General features: G+C 45.8%; 1 protein-coding gene across 12 annotated transcripts in view; it reads left to right on the forward strand.

The window, feature by feature from the left end:
* LOC120958204 (receptor-type guanylate cyclase Gyc76C-like) overlaps positions 1 to 18,195 on the forward strand; it is a 56,876-nt gene that overhangs the window by 35,684 nt on the left and 2,997 nt on the right. For 11 of the 12 annotated variants that reach the window (XM_049609905.1, XM_049609906.1, XM_049609904.1 and 8 more), the window contains exons 3-13: positions 6,220 to 6,938; positions 8,730 to 8,798; positions 11,080 to 11,289; positions 12,073 to 12,227; positions 12,902 to 13,121; positions 13,638 to 13,815; positions 13,965 to 14,161; positions 16,069 to 16,362; positions 17,125 to 17,457; positions 17,558 to 17,723; positions 17,806 to 18,115. In XM_049609905.1, coding sequence (XP_049465862.1) covers positions 6,273 to 6,938; positions 8,730 to 8,798; positions 11,080 to 11,289; positions 12,073 to 12,227; positions 12,902 to 13,121; positions 13,638 to 13,815; positions 13,965 to 14,161; positions 16,069 to 16,362; positions 17,125 to 17,457; positions 17,558 to 17,723; positions 17,806 to 18,115 — 2,798 coding nt within the window. In that variant the 5' untranslated portion in view covers positions 6,220 to 6,272. Of the gene's footprint in view, positions 1 to 6,219; positions 6,939 to 8,729; positions 8,799 to 11,079; positions 11,290 to 12,072; positions 12,228 to 12,901; positions 13,122 to 13,637; positions 13,816 to 13,964; positions 14,162 to 16,068; positions 16,363 to 17,124; positions 17,458 to 17,557; positions 17,724 to 17,805; positions 18,116 to 18,195 lie in introns of those variants that run through there. The other variant, XM_040380836.2, reaches the window with a different exon arrangement.

Consider the following 18,195-nt stretch of genomic DNA (forward strand, 5'->3'; position numbering starts at 1 on the left):
GAGAGAGAGAGAGAGAGAGAGAGAGAGAGAGAGAAACACACATGCACACTGGGCTCCCCTCCGTACACATGCCGGGTACGTCGATCTCGTTCCATCCATCATGCTGCTGCTGCTGCTGCTGTGGCGAGCCTTTGCAACCGGTTGATCCGGTAGTCACGACCGCGCGCGCGGTTTCGGTACCACGGTGGAGCTATTTTTAGAACGAAAAATAATATTTATTTATTTACTGATACTGTGTCGAGGCGTAGTGTGTGTGTGTGTGTGTGTGTACGGGTTGTGTCCTCCCCTGTACATTCCAGTCCGCCCGTCGTAGCATCGTAGAGTAGGATGATGAGGGTTTGGTTGGTTCGGCTGAACGGACCTGTTGCTGGAGCGGCCGATTTACAATATATCATCCCCAGCAGCAGCAGCAGCAGCAGCCTCGACGATCCTCCTCCTCGTGTGTCGTCGGCGGTCGTGTCCGGATGATTAACGTTTGGCGATGATGGGAGGGCTTTTGTTGTGTGGCCTCCCTGGCGGCCCTGGTTAGTGTGGATTTTGGAGATGGCCACGAGTGTTTTGTGGAACACACACACACATTCGCTGCCAGACAGTGGCAGTGAACTCTCCAAGAGAGAGCACCTGGAATAAGGGTTTGGTTTTTGGTATATGCGACCTCAACGACTTGCCCTTTGAGGGTAAAAACACATGAACACATGCAGTTTTTTCATCTGCTCCTATCAATTCCTGTCAACGAATCTCCTTGAACTATTCTTCTTCTGCTGTGAAATCGAAAACAGCTCGTAACCCTTCTCCAAACCACTCCAAACCTTGTTTGCTTGTACAGCTGTAATTGAAATGGGTACAAACAGCGCGGTAGAGAGAAAAAAACGGCACAATGACGACGAGCTCCATGGAAACGACATGGCCGATATTTTTAGCGCCAACGTGTACGCCCGCTGTACGGCAGCTTCATTTCATATTCCTGTCAACGACACTGCCGGACACAGCCAACAGCACAACCGCAAACGGATCTGCCGCGCACCAAACAATACGATCCACTGTGGCCGGTAGTGTTTGTGCGTGTATGGAATTTGTCAAAAGCACTGCCGGGCCCCGGTGTGGACTGACCCTATGATAAAAAACACAGTCAACAAGGATGTTGCTTGGAAAGTGGTGCGCACCGTGTCTGCGATGGGACAACCAGCCCTCTCCCCCTCCCATTGTATTAGCATAAAGTCGCGCGCGCACGGCCTCAAAAGCACCAATGGGGCGCGGGTGATTGATGTGTGGTTCGTGGAAGAATTTTTGATGTTCAAAGACAAACAAACAAACAAACAAAACAGCCACGCTCTTGAAGAATGGAAGCGCGAATGGGAGTGGATTGTGTAATGTGTACAAAAAAGGGGGATAATATACACATTTGGGAAGGAAAATAAAATAAAAGAGAGAAAGAGAGAGAGAGAAGAGAAAACGATAAACATGCTCAAATCAAAATCAAATTAAAAAAGGCGAACGCTTTCACATCAAACGATCGTGAGACGCCGGGTGACGTCAAACCGGCCGGGTATAGCCAGAGAACTGTTTATAATTACACCTAATGACGTTCTAGGTGTAAATTACAAGAATGAAAAGGGACTCCAACAAAAGCATTTAAATAATCTTCAAATTAAGATTTAATGATAGATGATGTGGAGCAATTTTGGAATCAAATGGGACTTTTGGTGCTTAAATTCTAATTACTGTGATTTATATCGTTGTTGATTAATGTTGGAATTATGGTAGGGTGATGGCAATAAATTAAACATCCATATTTAATTTTTCAGTAGGTAAATGGCCATCAATAGGATATAAATTATTTAATTTTCTCATCATCGATTACACAACAAAGTCAACGTGTATGCGCTTTCAATCGGAAAAAAAATCACCAAAATTCAATCATATCACCATAAAATCCCAAAATCCCATACGAATGTAGTAAACAAAGACAGCGCAAACGGGAAGGCATATGCGCTCACCCGTGCGCTCTCTTGCGACAGGCCAACGAAACCTCAATTTTGGGTTAAACCCCCCCCCCACCCACTCTCCCGTCCCGTCACAAAACGTGCACCACGAAACGCTAAATGTTATTTTTACCAATCCGGTTTTGCGCTTTTGTCTGTCGTCCGTTTGTCGTCACCCATCGTCGTCTAGCGGGGTTGTACGCACCTTTCGCCCGAGAGGACCTTCGCCGTCTTCTCTTCCTGGGCGGGAGAGCGAGCGGGACTCAAAAGACAAGCTTCCACACCGGCAGCTTCCAGCGTGTTTCGAATTTTAGTGGTCATTGATGATATTCGGCTCGGTGTATTTTCGTGGTCACGGCAACGATCATCATTGGCGCGGTGACCGTGGTGATGGTGGTGGTCGTTGCCGTTGTTTGGTATGCCGCACCGAAACCAGGCACCGCCTGCTGGCTGTGTACAGTGCTGTGCTTATTTATGGGTGCATGGAGAGGTATTTACATTTTTGAAGTTTTAAATTTAATAATTTAATCAAATAATAGACAGGATAGTTCGAAAAAAAATATTTTACAATATATCCTTATATGCCTTAAATTCATCAATGCAGTTACTGAAGTGTAGCTATCATCGAAAAAGGACAAAACATAATTACTTTCACCTTTTATATGCGTTTGTTTGAAAATGTTATAAAATCACGCCCAAATCAATGTGTCCCCTTTACCCCATTTCCAACGAATTGACCAAACAGCAAACAGCAAGCTCGTTCAGCGCAAACAACGCACCAAATTGGCTTCAATATTACTCGCACCGTAACCAAGGTGACCAGATGCTCCAACACCAGACTTTTCGCCCCCAAACAAAAAAAAAATACGAAGCTTAAACAAACAGAAAGCTCATCCCCGACCCCAATCACTGAAAAACTCAAACGGTCTCAAATGGGTTTCGGAAAATGTCACCCCGGAACAAATGCCGAAATTCGATAAAGCCGTTCGGGTTCAGGTTTTGCCCATTAGTCAGGGTCGGCCCCTCGCACACGCCCGTTAATCACCGTTACGTGCGAACTCTGCGCACCAATGGCGCACGGGCGCGAACGCGAGGTCAAGGTTTCGCCCGCGGGACGCCTGTGCTCTCCGTGGTGGTGGTGAAATGTTGTTCCACAGCAGCAGGAAAGAAAGAGAAGAAAAGTGTGGCGTAGGTGCGTGTGTGTGTTGGCGTAGGAAGGTGTAACAAACGCGCGTTACAACGCTCTCTCCACTATTCGGCGGTGGAAAGCAACGTTTCCTTGATGTTGTTTGTTATTTTAAATGTGGTCCGCCCATGGGACAGCGAAACCGATTTGGCCCGGACAATATTTGATCAGCTAAAATAACATTATTCTGCGTGCGAGCAGCAGTTGAATAATTAAGCTTCCAATCCAATTGCAAACTTTTGTTTGCTGTTGGGCCACGTTGTTGTGGGCATTTTTCGATCAGCACAAACTTCTAAGTGGAAATATTTTGGAATGCGCAAAAAAAAGTCTTGTTAACTGTGTTTGGTTTTCCATCCGAGCATGGGAAAGAATTTTGGAAAAATATGTTCAGCCCTCTGAAGCCTGATACCCTACACGGTGACGGTGCTTTTTTCTAGTTTATATCAACTTCTGAAGCCTGAAGGCAGCAACGGAGCAATAGCAGCAAGGATACCGCTACTGAGCGTGTATTATTTTTATGTTGTAGTACAAACACTCCACCTCCACAATCGACAAACATACGTCGGCCCACATACTTTCGTAAAACTGCCTCCACAATCCTCGCCACCGCGTGTTCGGCAAAACAGGCAGATAATCCGCCGCGTCTGTGTCGAACTGGTGTTCCTTTAACCGCAACAAATTTACATAATCGTATCTCGCATGTAATTGAACCCATCATTAATTATTACTAATCGTTCGTCAGTGCTCGTCTGCGTTGTCAGCACTGAAGAAGGAAATACACATTCCAAAGGATCGCTTTTTGGGCACGGGAAATAAAACTTCAAAAGTGGATTAAACAACCAAGCAACCGACCAGAGAACGAGTGTTTGCGTCCGTGTCATTACTTGCAAAGCGCTTAGCTGTAATCGGGGATCAAGTAACAAATCAACCGCTTGTTGTTGTTGTTGTTTGTTCCTCGTGCCCTTTATTTACTAAACAAGCAATACCAAAAAAGTAATATTTACATCACCGCCAACGAATTCTGGGAATAAGAAAAGATGAGTTTCAAAATGGATTAAAGAAAAAACGATAACAGATAAAAGTGGCAAGGTGTAGGCGATGAGGCCAGGCGTCCATCAAAACTTTTGATTGGAGTTTGAAGGAAGGATTATTCGTGAGAATGGTTCAAAAGATCAACCAGCACGATCTAAATTGGAATATGAATCTTTTGTGGTGTGCTAGAGTTTCTAAAGCTTTAATTGGAAACTTTGCAAAGGTGTGCGAAAATCGTGTAAGAATAATGGTCGATTGGATGGCTTAACGAGTGTTTGACGACCACTTTTCGGTTGGTTTTAATAATTAAACGTAATACTGATCGTTAAGAAACCAGTGTACATTTCAATCTGCTTTCCACTCCTTCAATTTCGGTTTCTCGAACCAGCATTTTAATTGCATGTTTAAATTACCTGTCAAATGTGCAATGGAAGATCAAAAGCATCGATTAAGAAACCAAGAAACGACTGCGTAAAATGGGGTTTATATGTTTCGAGGTAATTATTAATTATAATGATGTGAGTTCAGTGCATTTAACCATCGGTAAATCAACGGTTTAATATGAATAAACACTGTGAATAATAATGTTCCTAAATAGCACAGTTCCTTATCAATTAGTCTTGTTAAAATCTCATCCCGTACACACATTCAAACACATCATCACACGGTCGAGTGTCAGTGAGTGTGTACTTCGTTTTCGGGGTATCAAAACCCCTTCACCGAACCGATTGTGGACATCATTACGTACCGGCAGGCAGCTGGAGTGTGCTGGCCACGTGATAGCATAAAGCACTACTTTTACTATTTACTCCGGTTACCCTCCTATCGCTGCTTCGCAATCCCCTCCAACACACAAGCGCCACGGTACGACATTTGATCGAATAATCCGGCACACTCCCGGCACGTGACGACCAGTCACCGTGTGTGTGCAGCGAAATGTGGTATGGTAAACTATGGTGGGTTCCCGTTCAGCTGAGCAACAAGTGCCAACCTGGTGGAGGTGGACGTGTGTGTGAACCGGTCACTGTGAATCTCGATGTGATCAGACGCCAACCGTATTTGCACGTTCCATCCATTTGTGGCGCATCGTGCCGGGCCGCCGTGTAGGGAACAATAAAGAGTTGAGTGTGTTAACGAGAGGGAAGGGCAATTAGTTGTGCGAGAGAGTTATACAGTACAGTGCGAACCAAATCCTGTTGCATGATAAGTCTATCAGCACCATTTAAGGTAGCATTACTTGCTCTAAATCATTTAAAACAATTCCTTGTCACACAATTTATACTTTTCCAACAATTCTGGACAACTACGAAGTTCGTTTGCTGTGTAATTGAAGTAAAGGAAGGCAGCTAAATTTTTTCAGAATATTGCACTGTCATGTGTATGTAAACTTTTCCACCCACCAGCTGCACCATCACGTGCTGAAATGTGAAGCTGATTAATTAAGTGCGCCCCCTCTTACGAGACCGAACGGTTGTGTCCTGTAGTGTGGTTTCGGGTTTACCGTGTTCCGCCACTCCACGCCACTCGTCAAAACCCATTAACTAGTGGTTCGGTAGTGATTACTAAGCAGCCTAACATAATTAGATGCATGAGTGAGCGATTGCTCCGTGCGCAGGTGATTACATTTGCGTATTATAGAGTGAGCATTGGGAAGCAAAGGATTCGAGTTCGAGCTCGTACCTTGTTCTGCTAAATCCTCCCTGAGGGAAATCGTGGGATACAGCTCAACCTCATCAGTGGGTTTAGCATTAGTTGGAAAGTAGCGTAGCAGGCACAGATTACGCTCTACTTGATGTTGGCAGCAGGCGCTGAACTTTGTGACATGGGAATGTGCTGGAAAAGTTATGATGAAGCTATGCGCTCCCGGTGTGATGGATTGAAAGTGTTCCGTGTAGAGGAATCTTAAAGGGGATGTTGTGGCACAAGCTGTACTTTAAGCTCGCTGAAATGTTATTTATCTTCAATTTTACGGAAAATTACACATTAATTCTAACGATTCTGTGTCTTTCTCTTCCACAGCCGGTGTTCGAAATCGGTTGGAGTCGCGCTGATCGGCCCCATTCGAGGGGGCCATGACGCGTTGGCCCGTCCTACTGCTTGCACTGCTCTCGGTGGCGTTCGGTCATGTGCCGGCCGCGGTCGCCCTAGTGCCCGGCCCGAATGGCATCGGTGGCGGCAGTCTCACGCCGAGCGGTTCCGGCGGTGGTACCGGGAGTTCGAGCGCGCCCGAAGCGTCTGCCTCGGCCGCCCTTCCCTTCTATCATGACCCGTATCAACCTCAGTCACTGCTGCTGCAGCATCAATCAACGAACCAGCAGCACCAGCAGCAACAGCAGCAGCAGCAGTCGCAGCCGCCGCAACAGCAGCAGACCCACTCATCCGGCTCGTACATTACGAAGATGCCGGAGAACTCGCCGCACCAGAAGTTCCGCAACAATCGGACGGTGCTGACCCTCGGCTATCTGACCGCGGTCAAGGGTGATCTGATCGAGAAGCAGGGCCTCACCATCTCGGGCGCGCTCACGATGGCGCTGGACGAGATCAACAACGATCCGGAGCTGCTGCCGAACGTGACGCTCGCGCTACGGTGGAACGATACGCGCGGCGAAACCGTCGTCGCGACACGTGTCATCACCGAGATGATCTGCGACGGGGTGGCGGCATTCTTCGGCCCCGAAGGTACCTGCCAGACCGAGGCGATCGTTTCGCAGAGCCGCGACATACCAATGATCTCGTATGTGAGTATTGCAATTGGATTCTATGTTATCGTGGAGTAATAGGAGCCTTTCTTAGAAACATAGAAGAATGCACATGAATTAGACGCTCTAGCGGGAGTATTCAGACACCAGAAACCATTGCCCCAGAATTGCAATCAAACCATTCACTTAGTGTTTCGTGCCATCTTGTTCGTTCCTTCCCAAGAGCAGCGCGTCTTCAATCAACCGATGTTTTCTTATCAATAATCAAACCATTTGACCGTTGCCCGTTACGTTGCCCATCAGCCCTGCAGCAGCGATTACAGCGCGCGATAATGGGAGTTGGAAAGCGATGGATTCGACCTTTCGGCTTGTTAGTGGACGTTGACGCCCTGAACCACGTTGCGATGCCTCTTGTTACAACACTCTGTTTGTGTGTGTGTGTTAGATGTGTTGACCTGCTGTGCCGCCTCAAGCACCAAGAACAATGTGTGCAAAAGTGTCGCACGAAAATGAATAATGTAGCGCTAAAAATAGCACCCACTGGTTGGGTACTGCTGCCCCTGCTGCTGCTGCTGTCCAGTTGTTTGTATGCTTGTGATGCATTCCAAGTCTCCCTCGCCCGATGACATCCGATGCGTCAAAGGAGTGGATTGCTGCTGGGAGAAGGAGAAGCAGGAAGGCAGGCAAATGATAAATGCAGAAAAGATGAGTTGGTTCATAAGGGCAGGCGCTCGGGCAGGGTGCAAGATGCTCCATCCTGCATAATTATAAGCATTCTTGGGGTGTTCGATCGAGCTTCGGGGGTTTGTTTACTCGCCCGGGCGAACACTTGGCCTGGGCAGACGGAAGACATGGAAGGCATTCGGTATTATGGTAATTGATGATTGCTAATTAACTCGACAATAGCAAACATCATCGTTCCGCATTGGGCCGACAGGGCGACAGTATGACATCGATAGCGGCACGGTGATCTTTAGATAGCCATCGATCCGTATTTAATGAGGGAAAGGTTGTCGTTTAATTAGGAAGAGGGGCAATGTGACATTTTATACATTTTCTAGCAATTTGTTTGTTATTCTGGTGGATGGTGGATAAATAGTAAAAATATTAAATCATATAGTGGCGGCCACCAAAAGTCGGATACATCATATTTTCACCTATTATCTGACTTTGCGGCACCCTGGATGACCACCCAAGCTAGTTAATGGACCTATAGTAACTGATTTCACATGATTTATGAACCATATAGGTCAATATTGGCATGCTACGTAGTCGTTTAGCTATGAAATGAAGACAATTTTTTTTACCTTATATCACATTTATACATGGTGTTTCGAGATTTTAAATGATATCGATCTAATTTTTTGCAGATACACAGCTAAAGGGTGTCCTCAACGATGAGAGGAAAAAGTTTTCCGATAAAAGGTCTAGGGAACTGTCCAGGGTGCCGCAAAGTCAGATTAAAGGTGAAAATATGAGGTATCCGACTTTAGATGGGCTCCACTGTATATAAACCGCCACAGGAAAAGGCTATACTAGCACTAGTACTTAAATAAATCAGCTTAAAAAAGGAATAATTTGGTAATTTAATATATTTTATAGCAGATAGTTATTACGTATGATAGTTTGAATGCAAAATGCAACACAAAATAGGATTAAATCTCGAGCAATTCATGGTTTATATTCATCGTATCGTACAACAAAACTGCGCACTAAAAACTCTGCAAAATAATGAGCCCCCCTCCCCCTCCCAGGGCTCCAAACTACACCTTAAACCTGAATCCGATTACGAGTTTAAAGCTTGTGGTGTTGATTTTGTTCTATTTGCAGAGATGTTCCGAGCTGCAGCGTAGCTCACCAATTCCTACCTTCGCCCGCACCGAGCCACCCGATACTCAGGTATGTTTGTGTTTGTGTTCTATTTCCCTCCCCCCCTCCCCGGGGAGTGCTAGTGACAAATTGTCCGCTCTATCCCTCACTCCTTCTCTTTGTATACAAACATGTTACCGATTAGAGAAATATATGAAAATAGGTTGCGCTGCTTTATTTATTTCATTAAAAGGATGTGTTTTATTCAGTATCCTTCATTACCCATTTCTCCTTGCCAAAGAACAACATCAAAGCCTCCGTTTTGGATGGCACAATTCAAAAGGTTGTCCTAAATAAATAGCTCTTATCAAACGGAGTGTGTTAAGGCAGGAAATTAGTTAACAGGATGGCAAGACAACATTCAAGCAAAATTAATAAAAAAGAAGCGATTTCCTTCTTCGTCTGCGATATCATCATTAAAATCTGATTTTCGTTCACATTTTATTCTCCTGAAATAGCTCCAAAAATAAGGCAAATGCACACACACACAAAAAATCCCCACAAAATCAAACGGAAGCGTGTGTGCTTAGCATATTGATCGATTTTGTCAATCGTCAAATCGAAAGTAAAGCAAAAAATGAAAAAAAAAAGCTATAAACCGGAACAAGCACCAGCAAAAGAAAATATAATTACGTTCTACGCGTACGGCACATGGCGGTGCCAGTCCCCCATCGGTAGCTTCAAGCGTGTCCGGATCTCTTCCAAGTCTTCCAATTACCTTTACGGGCGGCGGTTGAGCCGAGCAGTTGACTCACATTTGCACCGCGCGATGGAGACCAAATTGGAGTAAAAGCGTTCAATTTCGCTGACAATTTAGCAAAGCAAAAAAACGCACAAAAAAACGCGCACCCCACACACCACCTGTTGGCTTGCGCATTCATACGCAAGCACGGTGCGTAAAAGTGGCGTACATGATTCCAGCGATACCCTACGGTCAGCGGAATGTTCTTCCGAAGCGTGTCCTCTAAAAATAATGTTGTGCATACGCCTGCTGAGATGTGCAAAAGCAACAAACAAACCCAAAGAAGAAAAAAAGCAAACACTACAGAAAATTTGCCTCTCTTGGGTGACGATAATCACTTCCGGATTGAGTTCGTGTGTGTGTGTGTCTGCCGAAGCTGAGCTGGAGGTGTCGGGAAAGCTGACACATGACACTCGACACCCTCAGGGCTCAGCCGGGTAATTTATTTTTGCAGCACCGATCGGAAGTACTGATGGAGCAGTTTTTGCACCGGAGCAAAAGAACCGAGCTTGTTTTTATTCCCCTTTTTTGGTTTTAGTTTGTTCGGCTGCTTCGGCTTCTGAATGAATGGAAAATTGACTCCAAGGTGAATTATTACACCGCCTGGCCACGTCACGTTGTGCCGTACCGAGGTTCCGGCGGCGCGGCACACGCGCGCTTAAATGCTTGGGGAATCAAATTTCTTGCGCCGATTATGTGGCGCTCGTGCTGCATCAATGAAATACCAGAGACTCGAAGAACATATGCCTGAAAAGAGGTGGAGTGGTTTCGACATGGAAGTTGTTTTATGGAAAGGATTTTTTGTTAATGTAGAAATGCATACAATATACGGACTTTAATCCTGGTCATGGCACCAATATACAAGCATGGTTACGAGGCTGCTGGACTTGGAAACATGTTTTTCTAAACCTTTTCGGACTCGTATTCTCTTAAAAGATGCTTTAAAATTTAATTTACTAATTTGAGAATGTCCGTTCCCTCTTTTAAATCAGTGAAACACTTCTCCATACTTCGAATTGACTCGTACATTGGCCATGTATTTGAAACTGTCACTCTATTTGCCTCCTCACCTCGTTGCTGTGCCACTTAAGCTCAGCTGCAGGTGACATTTGAAAGATGAAAGATTCCAATACACGCTGTGCTCGATCTGTACTATCCTAACAACCCCTTTCCCGAAGCGAAAAATGAATAAAAAGCTACACTTTTCTTCATCTTGTACATGAACTCTTGAGGTTGCGAATGTTGGAATGTTATCCTCTCTCCCTCCAGAGGATGCTCCCTGCCCGAGTCAGTAGTTCTTTTGATGTGATTCAGCGCTGGTGACATTTCAATTTCAAAGACCCCTTGCTCGATGCGCAGCTCTTTCTTCTCACAAACATAAATTAAATATCATTTACAGCACAAAACGCAACGCATCTACGGTGAAGGGGGAAATATGCGCGCAGCAAACTACCTTTCAGCCAGCTAGCAACCGCTCAAATTGCCCGATTTTGTTACAGTTTTGATAACGCTTTCCGTTTTATCCCTTCTCTCTCTCTCTCTCTGTCTCTCTCCCCTTGTCTATGTCAGGTTACCAAATCCATCATCTCGCTGCTGACGTACTACGGCTGGCGGAAGTTTTCGATCATCCACGAGCAGCTGTGGAAGAACGTGGCCACCTCGCTGGAAACGCAGGCCAAAAACAACAACCTGTCCGTCAACCACGTCGAGATGGTGTTCGACAACTACAAGTGCTGCCAGGACGATATGGACTGCTGCCGTAGTGGATATTGGTACACGGTATTATATTATTACAATAAATAATTAAATGTTGTCTAAGCGCAGCGGCGCTGTGGCGTTGTTGTTAGTGCTTTGGCCGTCGTTTTGTACCCATCATCCCCATCCTCATTTTCATCGTTGCACATACCCATGGACGAATGCTTTAGACTATGTTGTACGCTGATTTTGGAACATGTAGCTCCCTCGTGTCTGGAGGTCTGGCCTGGACGTGGGGCACAGTTTAGTTTGAGTACGGTTGAGTACGGCTTTGGAGGGTTTTGCTCGTTCGTTCAACGGAATTGTTGCCAACTATTGTTGATAGAGACTTCGAAAGTTGAACAATATTTTCCAATCGAAATTGCAGGAGTTAAATTAAACTAATTCTTGGTAGATAATAGATAGACAAAGCCCAACCACCCCCGTCCGGGACATGTGTAAGCGTGCAACAGATGAAAGCGCGCTTCTCATCCATTTTACACTCATCCGCTCTTAATAGGACCGTGTTTAAAGTATCACATTCCATTATTTAAGCTGCTTTCTTTTGAAATCCATCCCATCCACTAATAATGCACTAATGCTCAAACCATGTCACTCCTTCTCTCGTTCATCCCGTTGCTCACCATTAACGATGTGTATGGTTTTGCGCGTTTTAATGTACTCGTATGTGTGTGTGTGTGTGGCCGTTGCGGCACCGTGTTTCCTGATCAGCTCTCGTGTTTCAACGTACGCTTTTCCGTTTCTTCTTCTTTTTCTTCTTCTTCATTCTCTGCTTGGCCACCTGGGGCGCCATACCCACAACCACAGGTCATACAGAAAACGATGAACAGGACGCGCATCTACGTGTTTCTCGGGAACAGCAACCAGCTCGTTGACATGATGGCCACCATGGACGGGATGCAGCTGTTTGCGAAGGGCGAATACCTGGTCATATCCGCCGACATGATGACTTATTCGCCGAAGTAAGTAAGCGAGTTGCCTGTGTACCCCTTCTCTAACGCCAAGTGGGATGGTTTTCCGAGCTTTTGTTTTGGGGAGGGAAAACATACAGATACAGGAAGCAACATTCTTCCAGCAACATTGGTAGCAACGGAAAATTGAATATGGTAGTTTTAGAGAAAGTTTTCCCCGGAAAATAAAGTTTGATTTTCTATTTTTCCTATCCCAAACTGCTAGAAGATGGTAGCGGTACATTCAAGGACAGTTCTTCTTCGTTTCTTTGGAGTGCTTTCCTAGTTTAGCGTGGTAAAATTTAGAACTTTTCTTTCAATGACGTCTCCGGTTTCTGCTTCCAACTCGAGTAAAAGGACTTGAAATGAGCAGAGTTCGTTTCATTGGCCGGTCAATATGTTCAGCTCTGTGCAGACTCTAGCAGGCTTGAGACTAGTTTGACTTGAAGCTATAATGGTGTAGGCTATAAGCTATTTAGTACACGTTTCCACACAACTGTGAGTTGATAATGGTAGTCAAGTTATAATACAAGTCACACAAGAGAAGATTTCTGATTCAGTTTCTTATTACACAACTTGAGGAGTTATATCTGAAACCCACGTTTTAGCCACTTTTAGCTCCAAAACTGTAATAAAATATTACTTCTAAATCACTTTATTCATATCTCCCACACCCCCTTCCACAGACTGTCGAACAAGTATCTGTGGCGCGTCGAGAAGCCACCGAACGTGAAGAACTGCATGGACCTGCCGGGGGACTTTGAGCGGCGCAGCAAGAGCTTGCTGGTGGTCGTCGCCTCCGAACCGCTGCCCACGTTCGAAGCGTTCACGCACAAGGTGCGCGAGTACACGCAGAAGGAGCCGTTCTTCTTCAAGCAGCCGTCGCTCTTTCATCAGTTCGTAAAGGTAAGGGAGCCCCTTTTGATGTTTTGAGCGCCCGTATTCATGTTCTGCCCGTGCTCGTCGTCAAACTTTCAAAAAGGTTCTAATTTTGCGTTCGTCACTTTGTTGCAAGCTTTTGTTATGAGAAAGATTCTTTCATTTTTGATGTTTCATTTCAAATGTGCCTTTGTACAGCACACACGTTTTGTTCTTAATGCCCTTGGTTGGTAAAAAGGTCGCGCAGAACCTTCAAAATACACGATTAAAAAGGAAGCATTGCATAGCTTCGGGCGCTCACAAAAAAAGCGCCTCTTGCTTTTTAAACAGCAAGAATTCCTTTTTGACTACCATCAAAGCAATCCTTGGCAACCGATTCAGTGGAGGACTATTGTTTCCATCCCACTCCCTCTTTCCAATCCAATGTAGTGGAGTTTTCTCTTTCATTTCGTTTCGCACACTTGGATTGAGTCGGCTGTTTTTTTTTTAACCATCGCTTTGTTTTGTTCCTTTGCATTCTTCGGTCTCGCATCTTCCCATCAGTACGTGTCGATCTATGCCGCCTATCTGTACGATTCGGTGAAGCTGTACGCCTGGGCCCTGGACAAGCTGCTGAAGGAGGAGCAGCAGCACCGGCCGCTGACGAGCGACGTGATCCGGGACGTGGCCAGCAACGGTACCAAGATCATACAAACCATCATCAACAACCGAACGTACCACAGTGAGTATAGTAGCGTGTAGCTGCCACTGCAACACACACACACAAATCCAACCCCCGAAACATATTGCGCGAATGGTGCGAACATATTCACATTTCCATTTTCCCCGGGCGGGGGCATTTTTTTTCGTCCATTTTTACTCACCATGCAGGCGTTGCCGGTGCGACGATTAAAATCGACGACTACGGCGACTCGGAGGGTAACTTTTCGGTGCTCGCCCTCAAGCGGGAGTTCTACGAGGAGGCGAACTTTTCCTGCGAGTTCCAGATGCGACCGGTCGCGCACTTCCAGATGCGGCAACCGCAGCACCTCAACGACACGAACCAGCACCGAAACGATGAAATTCCAGTGAGTGAGTCGTGATTGTTTCCGTATTTGTTTTAACCAACGGGTGGGTTAGGGAGAGGGTGTGTGAGCAAAAAAGGGGAGGGGTTTTTGTGGGATTCGTGTCGAAAGCACGGTCCAAGCCAACCAAACACGGTGTACCGGAAAATAATCCGAATTATTTGAAGTGAAGGATTCATTAAAATACGAATTGGTTTTGTAGATTTTGTGGTGCTATCTAGCTAGTATAGAGTGGGGGAGATAGGTAGAGAGAGAGAGAGAGAGAGAGAGAGAGAGAGAGAGAGAGAAAAGAAGCAACGAGAGGGATATACCAGTCAGAGATGTGTTATTTGATTTACAATTATATATGCAGCATCTATTGCTGACATTCGAGCACGATGATGAACGGGGGGTTTGTTAAAGCGTTGTTCTGCTCGAAGGATTTAAGAGAAGGATGGAGATTGTAAATTGTTTTAAATCCTTTAGACTTTTCACACAATGGTGTGTGTTCCAGTACACCGCTACAAATTGCTGTATCAATTTATTAGCTTAGTTGGTCAAGCGTTTAAATCATCTATTCCAGGTGTTAAGTAATTGACATGTTCTTCGATAGAGTTCTACAGATACAAGTTATTACGGATTGTGAGGTGTATTAATAAGTTGTTGGTGTATTTTGATTTATTACAGATTGTCCATTGCATACAATCCCAATACTGTAAATAATTTGATTATAAAAAAACAGTAATATCAGTTTTTAAAGTTATCACTAACTTATTTGTACACCCAACAAACCGCAGTTCAAACGAACAGTTTTCTCAAAGAACCGGACTGGCAGTGAAATTACGAGAATGAATTTAGTGGTGTAGTGTCCTTGGGTAGGTGCCTAGGTGGGTGACTAATTAAAAGTGGCATATTGTAACGAACACAACACTGTTGGCGATGTGTACAACACTCAACCACATTGCTTTAAGCACAACGCAACAAAGATCTAAACAACTCTCAAGTAAATGTATCTGTATTTTTGTTACTCCTCTGCCCATCCAATCGGAGTTTGTTACACTGTCTGCAGTGTGGCATTGATTCCCCGTCGTTGCCGTGACCGCGCGGGAAACACTGCGAACACAGAGCCACAAACAGAAGGATGCTCAATACACTCAATCAGCATCGTGACTATGTACTCAATTCCAGCTCGGACAGCAAGTTGACTAACTTCCGCGAACGAACACAAAATGACACCGCGAACAAAGTTGAGTAAGGAACGAGGAAACAACCAATCGCATGGATGTCCCACCGAAATGTAAATCAGCGAATGAGCTGCTGGACAACCGCCATAACCCACGTTCGCACACCCATCCCCGGAGTACAATGGGATTGGGATTTTGTGCGACGACTCCTGAAGGATTATCAATTATTTTTAACCACTCCGCGCTCTGGCGGCATCAGGCCCCGCTGCGTTGATCCGGTTGGAACTGGTTGGCCGGTAACGAGCTTTGCATTGTATGAATCCACGGTTGCCACGGTCCACTTGCATCCCCTGCTGGCCCCCCGCAAGGGGTAGTAGTTAAGCTTCCGATTGTTCCATTCTATCACGTGCAATCAAGCGCAGGACATTGTGTTATGGCGAGGGGTGGAAAAAGGCGCTTTCTCAGAGATTCAGATCGATTTGATTTCGTAGTTCCAGGGAAAGAGCACAATGCGAAGCAGGATATTCACGGTGAGGAGTTGTCTTCTTTTTTTTGTCGTTGCGAGAAGGGAGGATTTTGTCTTTCAATTGTGTTCCTCTTGTTTCGCTAGATAAAGCGAACAGATCGTTCTTTTTTCTTTGGCCACACACTCTCACACGCTTAAACAGGGATCAATCTATATGCCGGCTCCTTTTCACAATAACTAACCACACACTCACACACCTACACACCCGTCCATCATTGCAGGAGTTTAAGCTGTCCAAGGTGGGCAACGCGATCGACTGGCCCGGGTCGGACCGGCCGATGGATGAGCCGTCGTGCGGTTTCATGAACGAGCACTGCATGAAAGACGATACCCACATCATGTCGATGGTGGTGGCGGGCGTCCTGGCCCTCATCCTGTTCTGTGCCGGCGTCATCACGATGAGCATCTATCGCAAGTGGAAAATCGAGCTCGAAATCGAGGGCCTGCTGTGGAAGATCGATCCGGGCGACATCAAGGGCTACTTCAACACGGAAATCGTATCCTCGCCGAGCAAGGTAGGGTTTTTTTCTCATTGTGCCGGTGGGTGGGATGCAAACTGTAAATGGGAGTTTTTTTTTGCGCAACTATGCTCTCTGTGCGGTAACACATCACACAGTCTCGTTAACCTGTGTAGAGCTTAGGATCAAACTTGAACGCATTTATGGAAGCTTCTATGTTTGGTTTATTTAACTTCATTTTTCTGTTATTTTTATGAACGAAATGTCCTTTTTCACGCTATCTTTTACCTTTGCTTTAAGCGGAAGAGTTACATATATACAATTCTGGGAAAAGGGTAGAGCTTTAAGACACTCTAACGTGTTCTAAATGACTTGAAAATCCTCTTCAGGTTCGATTTATTGGAAAATTGATGCTTCAAGAAGCCTCCAATAACCTTGCTTCACAACTATACACAAATCTTGGATTGGTTTCGAAGTAATCGGATAACATTTACCTTCAGGATAATGCAATTTACTTATCCATCCATTTCGCCAATCGGCAACCACTGGAATTCGACCGCTTTAACCATTTTCCATCACCGTAATTGCATTCGCATGAACCGTTGGGAAAAGCTTTAAAGCCTCAGCTCACCGATTCCAGAACAGTTTGTGCGAGTGAAAGCGTACGAAGCGTTTCCGGCGTTGGTCAAACTCGGAAACTTCACCACCGAAACCGCTCTCCAACGTACGGACGCCGACCAAGTTTGTTTCTCCATTTATTTCCACCCATCATTCTCATATATTTCTCTTTCTCTCTCTCTCTCGTTCCCCCACCAACAGCTCAGCCTGGCCAGTGCCCAGTCGTTCGGGTCGCGGTGCTCGAACCAGGTGTTCACGCCGACCGCCCGCTTCCGCAGCGTGGTGGTGCGCATCAAGGAGCTAAAGTTTTCCCGCCGCAAGGACATCTCGCGCGAAATCATGAAAGAGATGCGGCTGCTGCGCGACCTGCGGCACGATAACATCAATAGCTTCATCGGGGCTTGCGTGGAGCCGATGCGGATATTACTAGTCACTGATTATTGTGCCAAGGGAAGCCTGTACGATATCATCGAGAACGAGGATATCAAGCTAGATGATTTATTTATTGCATCACTGGTGCATGATTTAATTAAGGTGAGTGAAGTTTGCGTTTGTCCGCTTCGGTTCGGAGTTTGCTGTTGAGTTTCTTTTCTCGCTAATGGGTTGTTTTTCGCTTGTGCTTCCCGTTCTTCAGGCAATGATCTACATTCACAGTTCAGCTTTAAACTATCACGGTAACTTGAAATCGTCGAACTGCGTCGTGACGTCGCGCTGGATGCTGCAGGTGACGGACTTTGGTCTGCACGATCTGCGCCACTGTGCGGAGAACGAGTCGATCGGCGAACATCAGCACTACCGAAGTGAGTCTCACTACCAGCTTTCCTTGATTCACACCTCTTCCTTCTAACGATACTGAACACAATCCTCATCACCTTTTTACAGATCTGTTTTGGAAGTCACCGGAGCTGCTTCGCCAACCAAGCGTGTACGGCACGCAGAAGGGAGATGTGTACGCGTTCGCGATCATCCTGTTCGAAATCATTGGCCGGCGGGGCCCGTTCGGGTACACCGAGCTCGAGCCGAAGGAGATCATCGATCGGGTGAAGGCGCTGCCCGAACCGGGCAAGGATCCGTTCCGGCCCGACATCGAGAGCGTGATCGAGAACGAAAATGTGTCCGACTATGTGATCAACTGCATACGCGACTGCTGGGACGAGAATGCAGACCTGCGGCCAGATTTTCCCAACATTAGGTAAGTGAGTGGTGAGCTGTATGCTGAGTCAGAATGCATGAATGAGTCGAATCTGTGTTAGGAACAGCTTGCTGAATCTC

The sequence above is a fragment of the Anopheles coluzzii genome, chromosome 3 (genome assembly GCF_943734685.1).
Source record: "Anopheles coluzzii chromosome 3, AcolN3, whole genome shotgun sequence".
NCBI classification, from domain to species: Eukaryota; Metazoa; Arthropoda; class Insecta; order Diptera; family Culicidae; genus Anopheles; species Anopheles coluzzii.